The sequence below is a fragment of the Athene noctua genome, chromosome 2 (genome assembly GCF_965140245.1).
Source record: "Athene noctua chromosome 2, bAthNoc1.hap1.1, whole genome shotgun sequence".
Taxonomy (NCBI): domain Eukaryota; kingdom Metazoa; phylum Chordata; class Aves; order Strigiformes; family Strigidae; genus Athene; species Athene noctua.
The window spans coordinates 128,084,026-128,099,638 of NC_134038.1; the positions used below are offsets into that span (position 1 = coordinate 128,084,026).

General features: G+C 37.6%; 1 protein-coding gene across 6 annotated transcripts in view; it reads left to right on the plus strand.

Moving 5' to 3' along the window:
- CDK14 (cyclin dependent kinase 14) overlaps nucleotides 1–15,613 on the plus strand; it is a 319,737-nt gene that overhangs the window by 212,321 nt on the left and 91,803 nt on the right. For all 6 annotated transcript variants that reach the window (XM_074900249.1, XM_074900255.1, XM_074900252.1 and 3 more), the window contains one exon: nucleotides 5,921–5,984. In XM_074900249.1, the coding sequence (XP_074756350.1) occupies nucleotides 5,921–5,984 (64 nt within the window). The remainder of the gene's footprint in view (nucleotides 1–5,920; nucleotides 5,985–15,613) is intronic.

Genomic DNA, 15,613 nt, shown 5'->3' on the forward strand with positions numbered 1-15,613 from the left:
ACAAAAATCTGAAACCTCCAAATCTCACGCAACAGAAAAAGATTGCTGATTTGGAAATGGCTGTGCAATACTTACCCTCTTCCTCTTTTTGTTAAGTTCAGTTCCTCAGACAGCTATAGTTTCCCATAGTACATCACATCCAAGGACTCACTAAATGCAGCATGTTTTACCCAGCAGATAGGAAGACTGGAAATCTTAATCATCCTTAAAAGGAAAAATAAAATAAGAAACATTTTTACATCCAGCTTGTAACTTTTCCTAGTTAAAATTCTAGGACATTTTTCAATAAAATCATCTTTTTATTAAAGGGGGGAAAAAAAAAAAGATTCACTCTTCTGACTTTTTTAACTAAACTTTGTTCATCAACTTGACCTAATGTGAAAAAACTTGACAATTCAGCAAATTGCTTAGCCTGATTTCCATAAAAGTTATCTAAGGAAAGGCAGTCTTTTGCATACTGATCTTGTTTTTCATTCTACTCTGTTGCTACAAAACCCTGAATAATACCACAGGCTGCATATCCTTTGTCTTCTTGAAGTCCAAACCATCACCTTTCTTGAGGATCGTCAGATCTAACAAGGGTTAGAGTGTTATTTCAGTAATATACAGCTTTCTGTATTCAAAAGTTGTAGTGCAAATGGAAATGCTTGATCTTTATTAATTATGCCTGCACTTGGGAAAGAGCTGGTGGGAAAGATTTGCACTGCTGCTAATCTCACAAGAGATTCAGAGGACTTCTCCGGACAAATTGTTACCCAGAATAGCCTTATTACATGCCAGTAATAGTGACTGTTTTTGCATTTGAAGCCAAGTGCAGGACAACATGACCAATTGTATTGGTAGAATGGCATAATTCTCACCGTAAAATAATGATTCTTTTGCACACCAGGGAGCAGGTTAATTAATAGAATGGTAAGTCTTTGTCAGATGCAAAAAGCAAACAACTTTTTCCTCATATTAAAAAATAAATGCAATGCAATAGGCCTTAATGCATTTGTGTTGCATTTCCCGGGAAATCTTTCTGTATCACACTTTTATATAGAGATTTGAACAGCAGGTTCTCTTTTCCTAACTTTCTGCCAAACTGTAACAATGTCAACTGGCAGTAAGGGTATTTGGCCCTCAGGACCCTGATGTGTTGTAAATCTGTTATTTTCATATGAAAAGATTTCTCACCCTACAAATTAGATTAGAATCTGATCCTGATTTTGAACAGCAAGTTTCAAATGAGAAGGTCATTTTATCTCATTTGTTAGGGAATAAAAGAGCACAGAGTGGTGTATTTAGTGTGGAAAAGCAAAAACCCAGTAGGTTTTGGAGTTTTCTTTACAGAAACCATAACCATCCTGGTCCCTAGAAAACATTAAATCCATTCAAAATTTGAGAATTGTAGATTATTCTTGTGTTATTAATTCAGTTTAAAAAAAGGATATCAAACCATGCAAGGTGAATGTTTACCTCGCTGAGAAGCAAATTATCAGTGGAGAAAGCAAACAAGTTAGTCTTACTTTTTTTCAAATAATTCTCAGTGTAAATAAAACCTTATTTCCAATATTAAGTTCGGGCTTGATTGCCATAACAGCGGTGGTTATTTACATGTCTTTGGAACACAAAATGAGAAGAAAAAGTGTTAATATGTAGAAGAGACAGAAGTCCTGGTGACATGCTTGGGATGAGAAGTAAATGGTGAACCATGAAAGGATAGTCAGGGCTAGGAGGTCACCTGTAAAAGAACAGCTCCTGGTGTTCATTTGTCCCAGGCTGCTGTGTCTCCAGTATCTTCCACTTCTCCTGGTTGCTGTAAGGTTAGACTTGCTCTCCAGCACTGGTGGGGCAACCAGTGGTTTGCTACAGCTGGCTTCCTCATATAATCAGTTAGTTGCTAGATGTTGCCAGTGGTTTGGTCTGGATCAACTCTTCTAAGTGTTAAGGGACAGTGTTTTGGAGTAAAACCAGAAGACTGTTGGGTTTTCCCTTCCTCCTCCACTTTCCTTTTCTATGTTGATCCCTTAATTCTCTTTTGTAAGCCACAAAACAAGGCAGATCCTCTCCCACTGTGGTGTTCTATGCAAACTCCACTTTGCTTTGCTTACAGCAAGTGTCAAAACTCATTGCTTTGGGTTGCCTAATCCCACCTCATCAAAATGGGATTGATTGTTGCTTACAAGTATCACTTGCAAGGTGATGCTTACAAATCTCTTTACATTGACATAACTGTGGGCAGTGACTCTTTCATCTTACCCAAAACCACTGTTGTTTCACTGCTGCTTTGTCCTCATTTGTTAGTCACTGTTCTGCTGATTAAGGATACCAATTAAACTCGGACACCAGAGTGAAAAGAGTAGGCGTATTTTACTGGTGATCACCAATGTAACAGTGTAATACAGAAAACATGCAGTAAGAAAAAGCAGAATAGTGCACTTAAAGCAGCAAACAGGAAAAAACAGGGTAATGCATTAAATCATTACTACATGAGAGAGAGAATGGAGATTAAGAAAGATCCATCACCACTTGCATACGTTACCACCATCCAGACCCGCAGTCACTGGGCAGCCCCGGTTACAGCGAGGGTTTGGGGGGCCTGTCCCGGCAAGTGGGAAATCCTGCGGGTACGTCCACCCATAGGTGAGGCGTCCAAAGTCGCTGCAAACGGGCCCAGCCTTATATACCAGAGATCGACAGGCCAGAATAGCCGGCACCTTTGTTCTGAGCGGAAGATTTCTGGTTTCATTCTCCTGTTGGATTCCACCCACAGCCTGGCCAGGGCTCAGGGGGGGAAACCAAGGGAGTTTCTAACAAGGCCAGGTACTTGGGTTCTCAGCCTTGAACAAGGCTAAACAAGGGAAGCTGGGTACATTCTCTCCTCACTCCTGATTATATTTTGTCTAAGCTGCATCTTTCACTAGGAGTTTACACACTTTGTTAATGATTACACACTAAGCAGCTTGGGCTTGGGGCCTGTTGTTCAGGCTTCAGTACTTCAATGCTTTAGCACTTTTTACATCAGCATGAGTGCGTTGTTATAACTTAGTACAACACCTACTGGCACAATGGTTTTCAGTTATAAAATATACAGGATTCATCTATAGGTCACCTCTGGCTTGGGCCAGTTGTCCAAGCCTTAGCACTTCAGTCACGTATTGTGAATTTCTGTATTATGCATGTTAAAAATTGTGTGGAAGAAGGATGGTCTTTATAGTGTTTGTACAACACATTAAAATACAGTGTCTGGATCCTTGCCTGAACTACCAAGTTGCTTCTACCTGAAAAATGTTAGGCATTTAGATGACAGAAAACCTTGTTTTTTTAGGCCTGACTGCTACCCTTGACAGAAGGTATAATTATTGTAGGTGGTTAGAGAGCTCCAGTGCACAAAACTTGTTTGTAGCTGGCTCTTAAACACTGTAGCAGCAGATGTGCTGGAGTATTATTAAAGAAACGGTGAAATAAAAGATTGTGGGTGACATAAAATTCAATACAAAAGTGATCTCCCATCAAGTAAGCCTTCTGTTACTGGACCTGATATAACTTTGAAAATCAGAATAATCCGTTCCTTAGCTCCAAGTTCTATATTAAACTGATCTGATAAATATTTTACCTTGCACTGGAAGTTTCAGGTAACTGTTAGCTGGTTTGTTCTTAACATTCATCTGTACAGTGCCTTAGCTGGCTGTCTCATCTAAAATAAAAGGCGATTAAGAACACACATTTAGAAGGATGTGTCTAATTTCATATTCATAACGTTTCATGGGAGGATATTCCTTTGATTTGAGAAGAGGGGTTGCAGAATTCAGGACCGCATTTCTTAATTTAAATTGATGCGAGAATCTCTGTTTTTAATCCGCGGGCTCCCTCTCCTGGTCTGGGAGGTGTTTGGCACCAGGAGCTTGATTAATGCAGAAGCTGAGTGAAAGTTATTTGCAAATTGATTTAGTGACATAGTGTCAACGGTGTCTCCTAAGTTGTTCTTCTATATTTAATGACAGAATTGTGCTCTCCATAATAGCAATAATGAAATGGATATGGGTGTTGTGGTGAACCAGAGTTGCAGGGTCAGATTTATCTTATTCAAATGCCGATTAAGACATGTGTCACAGGGACTGAAAGCAATATCCTACAAACAGTATTTACAAATAAAATCAGTGGTCTTTCATATCCAAATAACCACATCAATGTATACTGTCTAATGGTACTGGCACTGTCATCTTTGTTTCTCTTGACACCTTGGTGCTCTGCTTTCACCTCCCACTGGTCATACTACATCTAAATTGGACTATTTGCTCATTGTATTTGATAGCGGAGAAAAATGATTTTTGCATTAATACCCTTAGATTAGAAACATGTTAGTATTGTAAATTGCTTAACAAATTTGACACCCTAGAGTCATAAAGCGCACCTTGTAGGTAAGAATTGCATCTGAGAGGTCACTTACTTTTGCCTCAGGTTCTTAAGCCCATTTCTAAATTTTACAAAACAAAGTTCTGGCAGAATTGAAGGGGTTTTGTGTTTTATTTTCCCAGTCTTGCTTCTAATAATTTTTTAAGCTTGAATTTATCGACCTGAACATACGTTTACATAGCTTAAGAAGTGTGACAAATGTTTTAGAGGTCTTTCCTTTAATGCTCTTAATGCATATGTATATTGCAGCAGACACAATTAAAAAAAAAAAAAAAACCAAAACAACTTTTCAGCCTTTTCAGCTCCAAATGATTGGGAGTAGATGTCTTGTAGCTTGTCCTAAAGTATCACACGCCTTCACATACACGGACCAAAGATTTTCATGCTAACTTCGTGCTTGGTTTTTGCTGATGTAAGTGACCACAGAATATCACAGTCACTCAAGATATGCAAGTCCAAAAGATATATTCAGAAGATCTGCAGTGCAGGTAGGGTCAGGGCTAGCAGGGGGTTTTGTACATCAGACTGGTGTGAAATGCTTTCACTTTATAACATCAGCCTTTTATTCCAGGGCCTGAGCTTATAACAGCTATTGAAAACAGTCCCTAACATTTTCATTCATTATAGAAATTGGGTGTAAATTTGTAACAAGAAAGATCCCGCTAGTGAAATATCAAATTCCATAACTCATTCAGAAATGCTTTTCTAGAGCTACTGATTTAGGTGTTCCTCTCAGCTCACTTAAAGCAAGCATTGACAGTTATGTCTTATAAAGTAAAACCGGGTTTGGGAGAACTAATTTTAGCAGTTCTCTCCATTTACATATTATTTGTGCTGAAGACACAGGGTGGGTGAACTTTTTGTGTGAGCAGAGGTTATAAGATGCACATGAGAAGTCTTAAATGCTGCTGAAAGTTGGTCTGAGTTATAATACAAGAAGGAGGACAGATGAAATGAATAGAAACAGAGCATAATCCATGAGTCAATAAAGTCTATTTCCTAAAAATGTACTATTTTTCTGTATACATCCACTTAAAATGACAGCTGTTCACTGTGCTTTCTTGTTTATGCCAGGCTTTTGGTTATTTGCTTCACCATCTGAGCAAATCTTCTATCCTAGCATCTATTAGGTATCTATTCATCTTATTTAAATTTACAGGGATTGAAATTATTTCTAAGGTAACATATCTAACCTGTGTAACACCAGTGCTCTGATATGCAAGTAGCTTGACACGTCATCGGAAAGTAGTTTTAACATATATTGGTCAAATAGGCAATGTGACAGGAACATAGCACCATTATGTACTTTTCTGACTCCACTGGTACCTTGAAATGTGGTAATCATTTGATTTTTTTGTACCCTCTTCCCCCAATAATTAAGCCTATTTTAAGTTTAGATTTTAAGGTACATTGAGCTTATAATGAGGAGTGGGTTTATATATGCTATGACTTGTTAAGTCTTTTCCATTAAAGCAGTGTGTGGTTTTTTGTCTTTATTTTTTTCTCCTCTTTTTGTGCACAGGTACTTGGAACACCAAATGAAGATACGTGGCCTGGAGTTCACTCTTTACCCCATTTCAAACCAGGTAAGTTCCAAGTTCATCCAAATTCTCTTCCTGAAAGTAAGGACACAGATATTTATATCACTACCCACAAGCTTCGAAATGACCTGGTACGCAGCGCACAAACCGTAATGCACTTTTTCTAGCTGCTTACTTTCTATTTTGCTCAGTGTGGGGGGTTTTCTTTTGTTTAATTTCTTTGCTTTCATTACAGTATGAGCCTGACCTGTTTGCATTCTTAGCCACTGAGTATTGTACCTTTCAGATTGCTGGTAGGCTCATTCCTGATGAGTATAATTTTTCTGCAGACCATCCTGAACATTGAGGAATACTAAAAGAACCTAAAGAGTAGAGAAAAGACTTTGTGGAAGCTGAAGTTACTACTAGATCATGTTAGAAACTTTCTACAAAGGTTCAATTTTTTAATGTGTTGCTGTACTTCAAGTTGTCATACTCTACAACCATTCTTGAAAAGCTGTTTTACCATTTAATACCCCTGTGTGACAGGGAGCAGTTTGTTCCATAGAGACTAGGAATACATGATCAGCTTCATTATGCTGTGTATGTATGTAATATATGTAGTCTTGTGAACATCTGAGTGGCGATCTTGCAAATACTGTTTTTAAAACATGCCAAGCAGGCAAATGAGTAGGAAACATGTTGGCTGGTGAGAGTAGTGAAATACTGGAGCTGGTTGTCCAGAGGGGTTTGACATCTTCACCCTGCCTGAGCAGCCTGAACTTCTTGGATCTGCTGTGAGTGGGTTTGGACTAGATGATAAAGGTTACTAGATGCTTTGAGATTAAACATTTAATTATCTTCCAGTGTATTTTACTCGGATGAGTCTTCAGTTTATAACCATATGACTAAAGTCTGGAAGTGAGTGACAGAATTGCTCCAGAAATCCTATTTCAGATGGTTTTTGTCCTTGCAGGCCTAAGGTCTCCTTTACTGGTTCTTCTTCACTGCAGATGATAGTCCCTTCAGCTTTTGTCATAAACTGTAGCAACCTGGCATCCCATGTCATTTAAACCTAATTTCCAAGTCATCTTATAGCTCAGACATAAAGAAGATTCCCTTTTCATTCCAGCCTGTCTTAACCGTCAGCAGGATCATAGTGGCTTCTTTGGGGCAGTAAAGAGGCAAGAGATGGGGCAGAGGAGTTGCACAGGACAAAGAGACCTAGGCAGCGCGCTCTCTCTCTCTCTCTCTCTCTCTCTCTCTCTCTCTCAACAAATATATTGTAGGGCTTACCCTGACAGTAACACAAAGCCTCGAGAAAAGAGAAGGCAGACCGGTTTCTTGCACAGGTTTCAGTCACTGTCGTCATGCTGTCTTATTGCTGTGTAGTGAAATCACTCTCTAGTGCTTTCTAGTGAATTAGTAGAACTTCTTTAACAACTACACTTTTTCACTGAAATATGAAAAATACTAGTGCTCTTTCCTATATCAGTGCGTCATGAAGTTCACAAGCTTTTGTGTTTCTCATTCTTGGTACGGATTAAAAGGTGAGCATATACACAGAATCTTTAAGGAAACATATTTTTTTTAACAGCAGTCCAAATACATTGTTTTTATTCAAGAATGGTAAAGAGGAGGAGAAAACCTGGAGATGTCAGTGAGTGCCCTTTGGATTTGTTCTTGGTTTTATTCTTCTGTGTGATACAGGAATGCTTTGAACAGCAGATGGCAGCCAAGAAATTTCCTGGTTTCATTTTTCTGTTTGGCTTCCAAGTGCATTAGGAGATGTGGTTTTATTGCCACAGAAGAACATCAGGAAATAAATCCACAGTAGGCACGTCATTAAATCTAACTTTTAAACAGGCATTGTGTTAGACTTGATTTTATTTTGTCCATCCCAGGCTATGGATTTTGTCAGCCATGAACACAATATTTATACAAATGGAGAATGGGGACAGGAGGAAAGATGCTTCCAAGACAGAAAGTGGTCACCCAGTATTTTCACCAGTTCTGCATGATGTGGTCTTTGTTCTCTCAGATCCTTTCCGCAGCTCTGAAGTATGTAGATTTGCAAGTCAGAGTAATTACTATTCTCACTGGCAATTATTTAATCTTTCTAGGGCCTGTTAATGCCAAGCACTGAGCTCCTTAATACCCATACACTATGGAGGATCTGAGAGCACTCAAAATAAAAGACCTCTCTTCTGTACACATACTATGTTCTGCACTCCCTTTGTACCACTTTGGAAAAAGGAAACTTTTTTTTGTCTTACAGTTCCTTATTTGATGATTTTAGAAATTACAGCAATAGAAAGCATAATCTAATTGGACAACCAAAATTTGGCTTACATACTCCAAAACTGCATAACTGGACTTCATGCTGGTAAAGTGCAAAATGGTTAGAGCAGCAAAACACAAAGAGTTAAGAGAAAGAGACTCTCCTTAAGGAGAAAACAGAAGACAAAAAGAAACTGGAGTGGGAAAACAGCATTCATAGGAAATACTGCATAACACAGAGTCTGCCAGAGATTGACAGATACTTCGTGGATTTATTAAAAAATCCTGAGTCTATGACTGACAAAACCACTGCAGAGCTGGTGTTCTGACTCAGGAATTCTGCTTTGTTTCCCAGGTGATCAATAAATATAGATTTGGTTCAGAAATGTGATCTGCCTACCCGCATCTTAACAGCTGATTGATAGCCAAGTTTTTTCAAAGGATTAAGTCTTCTGTGGGCTGGGCTGAGAGGCTAAACTACTTTGGCACAAACCTGTGGAAATACCGTATATGAGGACATTAGGCTTCTCAAACTTTCATAACAGTTTTTCCTGTGGAGTTTCACCAAAACCTGACAACAATTTGTTACATACTGAATCAATATCTTGTTTGTTTACATCTACACTGATGCCAGCGAATGTTCCCAGGTGATATGGATGTCTCTGCTGTTAAACTATTAGAGCAGCCTCTGGCATGCCTTTACTCATGACAACTAGCACTTCCAAATAATTAATTTCTGGGCATGGTTTGGGAGCTAGTGTGGGCTGGGGACTGTTCCCTGTAAGAAGGATGTTCCCACCTCTTTCTTGAAACATGGAGGTGAAAGGGTGCTGCAGTAGAACAGACACAGGACAGTCATGGTGTCTCAGCCAGGCAGCAGTCCTGAGCACATTTAAATTACTGGTATAGATATAGTCTTCAAGAATTTGAGTATTTGAAGGAAGGAGAGAAAGGGATCTATAAAGGAGAATTAATTTCAGATTTCTCCCCCTCTTCTTTAGCTTTGGCAAAATTGTAATATTTGATTTTTCCTCAGGTCTGTGGTATCCACAACCCAAGGGAAGCATTGCTGTCAGTATTTTCACCATTCTTCAAACAAAACTGCATGAAACTGAGTAGTTAAAGTAACTATTACATATGCAAGGGAGCAAAGGTGACCACTGCTAAAAGGTGGAACTGTTTAATATAGAAGTCCAGTGCTTTAGACAATGCTGGCTATTAAAATTGGATTTTCTAATCAGTAGGGAGTTTAGAAAAAAACATCCATCCTTCCTCTTTACACAATCTGTACTCTGCTAAATCAGGTGCTTTTGGAAGGGAGGGGAGGAAAGAGAGGGGATGGGGATGGTGGTTGGGGACTTGAAGTAATTTTTCTCAAGACATTTGGCATACAAACAAGCAGCGTTTAACTCATGATGATGATAAAACTCCAGTTGTGATGGAACTTCAGTAAAAATTCTAATTACACGTTAGTGCTGCAAACAGTGCTTGAAAATTTGCTTGTCGGCGGGGATGCTTGTCTTTATATCTTTAGCTAACAATTTAAATATTTTTAGGATTGAATCTTTAATAAAAATAGCATGAGTCTTACATATCACAATACAGTGTTTAGACTTCTAATTTAAATGTAAAGAAAACCCGTTTAAAGAAATCATGCATTAGACTTTTGAAAATATTAATTATAGTGTTGCTTAAATATTTGCATTTAAGCTAATCACATTTGGTTTTAAATAGAGAACATTAATCAAGGAATGCATAGTAGCCAACATGTTTTGATTAACAACGCAAAAAATGCCTTGAAGTCAAACTGCATTTTAAGTTCTTTGGTTTAGACTAGAAGCTGATTATCAATAGTGCTAAAAAGGAGCTAATAAATAAAAATGTAGTCTGCTTCTAATTCCTTATGTAGCTTTTGTTGCCTATTCCAGGTCCTTTCAAGGCAAACGTGGCAGAGGTATAATAGTTCATGTGTTTTTCTGACTGATAAAAAGAGAAAAAACCCTCATCTTGTTTTATGTTACTTAAAATGCAAGTGCTTACTTTTTCAATTCTCACAGCAGACCAGTAGTTCCTTCAGTGGTCTGCTAATAAGCTCACTAGTGAGTTCTGCTGAAATTCGCTTCTGTTTGAACCTGCCCTTGATGCAGGGCTGTCAGATGGAGTGTGTTTATCAGGCAGATAATGATGTTTGCAGAGGAGAGCATGTGGGTATGTATGTGGGCACACAAGTGAGTATGCATATATAACAGTATTGCTGTAGAGTGGTTTTCTAAAGGAAATAAGAAACAGAAACAATAAGAAATACTGTTTTTCTGTAAGAAATAAGAATACTGTCATTTCTACAACCATTTCATATACAGCTGGGTGTAATGGATGAACATTCTGGCACAGGCTTTTCTTTGCCCTAAATCTTCAAGCTGAGTACAATTTGGGAGCATTTGTTTTAAGAAAATAGTATTTTTTGATGCATCAAGTTTGTCAAATCAACCAGCTCAAGAAATCTCTCTCTTCCCTCTGGTTGCTCACACCTGATTCCATTTTACAGTTGTTATTTCAATAGCTTCATTGATGCTACTGTTTGTGACGCACAGTCCTAAAAACTTCCTTGGCACATGAGGCATTGAGTAAGCTGTGCTGCAAATTCTGAAGCAAAGAGCAACTCAAATTCATTTCCTGATGGAAGAACATTTGTGCAACTGCACTACCCAGCATCACTGAGTGGGTTGTGTGTAGTGCCCAGCAGAACAATGAATCTTGGCTCCGAGGCCGGACTTCTGAAGGTGTGGATGTTAGCTTACTCCATTTTAAATCTTAAGAGTAAATGGTATGCTACAGGAAGATCTTGAAATTGGTACTCTTTCCAGTAAAGAATATGAGTACTGTATGTTTGCTCTGATTTATGCAGTTCTCTACAGGGATTGCTTTACACAGCATTTGATTATGAACACACCACTTGATCAATCAACATTCGGCTAACTTGGCCTTCTAAGCAGCAAATGGTAAGCACTTTTAGGTGCTGTGGGATTTAAACAAAACCAAAACTCTCTTCCTTCTTTTGTTTCATATAAGCAAAAAACACCCTTTACTAGTGAAATACAGCACCCATGTGAAAAGCCAGTTCTTTAACACTGAGGTATGGTTGCTAGTGAGGATGATGACTGTGTATTTGAGATAAAAATGTAGAGGATCAAATTGTGTTTCCCAAATTTGTTCCCAAAAGATTTGCAAATATTTGTTTGCATAAAGGAAATTAAAATCACACTTTAAGTTTCAGGTGAACTTACTGTGTCAGTCTTCCAGTGTTTTTATTCAAAATAAGCACACTTAACAATAATAATAATAATAATAATAATAATAATAATAATAATCTGAAAAGGTTTGAACTCTAGTATATATACTCACAATTTCAGCTATAAAAATTCAAAATACAGCTGAGAACAAATCTTGATCTGTAAATGTATAGTTTTTCAGGTTTCTTTAATCTCAGTGTTTATGAGAGTGAGCAGCTGCCTCAGCAGAATGATGTGCCTCACGTTATTGACAGTGGCTTGCATGCACTGGAGGATGGTTGTGTGGGTGGACAATGTTGTCTGCATGAAATTCTCACATGTGCCTGTTTGCCTTTCAGTTCTGAGGGAGGTAGTAGCAAGATTTCACTACATGGGGTTTCTTCCACAAGGTTGGATTGAGACTTGGATCACCTGTGTTGCTGCCTTTTATAATAAATTTCTTTTTTGGGGGGAGCACTCTTCTAATTCTACAGTGTTCCCAGGATCTCGCATACAGCTAAGAACTACTGACTGTTATTACTATTTTTTATGATCAAACCAATGGAAGCATCTCAAAAAAACAAATGCTAAAGCTATATGCTTGAAATTATCATAAAATGTAATTTCATGCAGCTGGTCACAGTCAGATAGGTATAGCTTTAGATTTGGTTGTATTAAATCCATCTAGCAAGAAAGGACAGAGACATTCGTACAGATGTGTAAGAGTTGTTCACAGATGTGTGAGAGTCCTTCACTCTGAAGACTTGGGGATGTAATTGTGAGTCTGAATTCCAGTTTGGTCATTAATTGGACACAAGCAGGAGATCCTCAGATAAAAGTTGGAAGGTTAAATTACCTCTTTTTTGCATGTGTTGTGACTGCAAGATTGGTGTTCATAGGTATGTAATATTGTGGTTTCACAGTTCAAGACTTAAAAAAATGGATCATGATGGAGAAGCTCAAGGACAAGGTTATTGTACCTCCTCTGTTCTGACAACTCTGAAATTAAAATCGGCTGGGTTTGTTACTCTGTTTTTGCTCTCTAAAGAAGGATTAATTCAGGAAAGGCCTAAGAGCTGCCATGTACACAAGTCTGGGCTTAATTACCACAGTAGTCTCATCTAGTTATACTGTCCATGAAAGTTAACAAGAATCTGGTTGGAGGCATGACCACAAAATTGTGTAGAAAAATGTGAGCTGTTTTTTATCGATATGTGGTTCATTTCCTTATAAAGAATTTAAAGCAAGGAGCCTCTAATTTGCTTGGAGTTGAGGAGAAAGAGTTCATACCAATAGTTAGGAGAAGCACGATCTGCAGTCACACAGCATATAAACATAGTTTGAAATTAAGGATTCAAGACTCATGTTTCCCTCTCTGTAGACAGGGTTTCACCCTATCCATGTGTTTCCCTCTAGTTTTCCCTCTTCCTGCCTGATAAATATAGTGTATAAGGTACTTTTAGAGTAGAGCAGTACACTGAGTAAAGAAGGAAGATCCCTTTGAGAAGTTTGTTCATTTTGCTTATGCATATTCTTTATAACAGCGTTTACATAACTGGTTCCAGTGTATCACTTTTTCAGTAAAAACTCATCTGGCATAGGAATAGGTTCTCAGTTTCTAGCAGAACTGAAACAGACCTTTGGACATTAAGACCTTAAGGCAATTTGGCCAGTTGGTTGACTCTGTGTTTTCTTCCCACAGTAAAAATAGCTTAAATTGATTAAAGTAAACCTCTGACGGTCCAGTCAAGAAAATATGTTGTATATGATACTTTTCAACTGTTTTAAGAGGATGTAGCTCTGTTGAAGTCAGTGTTGCTGTGCCAGTTTGAACCAGCTCAGTATCTGACCAAAACATATTGCAGAATGGCAGATAAAATCAAAATCTGTCTTTCCCCACATCTAGGTTAGCTTTTCAGTAATGCTTCAAGTCAGTTCAGTTCTCTTTTCACCCAGCACTTTTCTGTACCAAAACAGATTAATGTGCAAATCTGCACTTTATTAGCTGAACTCCCATGTGTATCTCAGACTTGTTATGCAGCACTGTCTAGCTGCATCTTATTTTTCAGTCCTGTGTCATAAATGAATGGACAGTGTTATGGTTGGACTATTTACTTATAAAGTATAGAAAGTCTTTGTTTTCTTCCAGTTTTTATGCATAAATATCTGCTTGCATATATGTTTTTAATTCACATTTGTAAACTGAAATCCAAGGGTGAGCTCAGGTCCTGCTGAGGCCAGTGCAACTTGACTATTAACCTTACTCAGGAAAAGCTCGGGCTTTTCCTCTGGAGAGCAGAAGCAGAATTAGTAAAGAGGTACAATTTGAATTGTAATGTTCCTCCCCCTTCTAAATTTGGGTCATACTCTCAATGCTAATGATGCTTGAACAAGTTATTATAGAACACGTACTTCAGTACTGAGTTTTTATTTGTGGTATTGTATATTAAAACATAATCACAGTCACTGACTCCAGTGCCACATTACTGGTACTGAAGCATGGCTGCATCTAATAATGATCCTGACTACTTTGCCCGTTTGATTTAAAGACCTGCCTCAGGGCATTGGCACATCTGTAGTAGATGCATTACATGCAGTGCATAATAGAGATAAAAAGAAATTGGCACTTCCTATAGTTTTAATCTGGATGCCTCGGGTGTGATAAGTTATTTTGTTGTCATGTGTGCACACAGAAGATTGTAAGGAAATCTATTCACTTGCTGCTCTCAGTAAGAACGTACCCAGCAACTTTTTTTCTTCCCCCGCATTAACTCTTAAGTTCTGCACTCATTGCTGTGTTGAGACTTAACAGAAAGTAGAGACAAAAACTACCACAGTGCTTTAAAATTGCTTTTCCTTTTTATAGTATCCAAGATGCTAAGTGCCTGAGATAACTGACTTTATCAGTAATTGAAAAGTACAGTGAAGCTTCTAATTTACAAAATTTAGAATAATGTCAGTAGTGTGGTATTCAATCTAAATGCTTCTCAAGTTCACATGAAGTAATATGGTAGCATTTTCAACAATGAGACATATTGAAAATTAGTTCAGATACATTAAGAAATGGGCACAAAATTGGCAATACAAATATTTTATTTGGGGAGATATATTTATGGAGTAATATATTTTCTGTTAGTAAAATGTACCACATGACCTATAACTTACTTCTTAGAATATCCTAATCCTAACAACAAATTAAGGTTTACAATGCTGTATAACATAATTCATAAAATTCCAGCCTAATAATTTTAGTTTGTTGAGAACTGTGTAAAATGATAGTGTATCTGAGAGTTGCTGAGAATCATCTCTTAGCTAAACATCTTAATTCTGACAGAAGTCAGCTAGGTGCTACTTAAATGGTCACATACATTAGTCAAGTATTTTCCAAGTGCAGAAACTTTTAGTTGGTAATACAAAAAAACCCCAAAACATAAAAACCCCAAACCCACAAAAAAGCCTTTCAGACTTTTGTTTCACATGTTCATCTACATCTAAGAGCCTTTAACAGTATGCCTATGTAGTTAGCATTTGGCTTTTTTTTGCTAAGGAAGTTATTTGAGTAAATTTAGATACAATATTACATAAGTGATATTTATAATTTATGTTGGTGCTAAAACTAGTTATAGTCATGTAGCTTCCAGATTCCAGGACGCTTGTCATACGTAGCTAAGAAGGAGTGCTTTCATTGCTTTAACTGCATTAGTATGGTTAAAGCAACAAAATTTGTAAATGTGAAGTGGCCCTCTACCATGAAAGCTTCTGAGACTGAAGTAAATGACACTTGAAGTTTCTGCATACATTTTTGTTTGAAGAAAAAAAAAGTTAATCAGTATAAGAAACAAAATCATCCACACTGATGCTAAGATATTGTACGTGCCATAGTTTTAGCATCTTTAGAACAGACTATGTATGAAGTATATATGACAACTTTAGAACTGATGTAAGCAAAGTATACAAATACAGGAATTTGAACATGACCCCTCTCAAGTTACATTTATAGTTGTTCTGCACAGTAAGATGCATGCATATGTTTGTGCATATATATATGAAAAATGTTGTAACTGTACAGTGTGCCTATTAAATGTCATGTTCATAGGTGAAGAGGAAGCAAAATCAATTTTTTGGTTTTATGGAGAATTTTGTAAG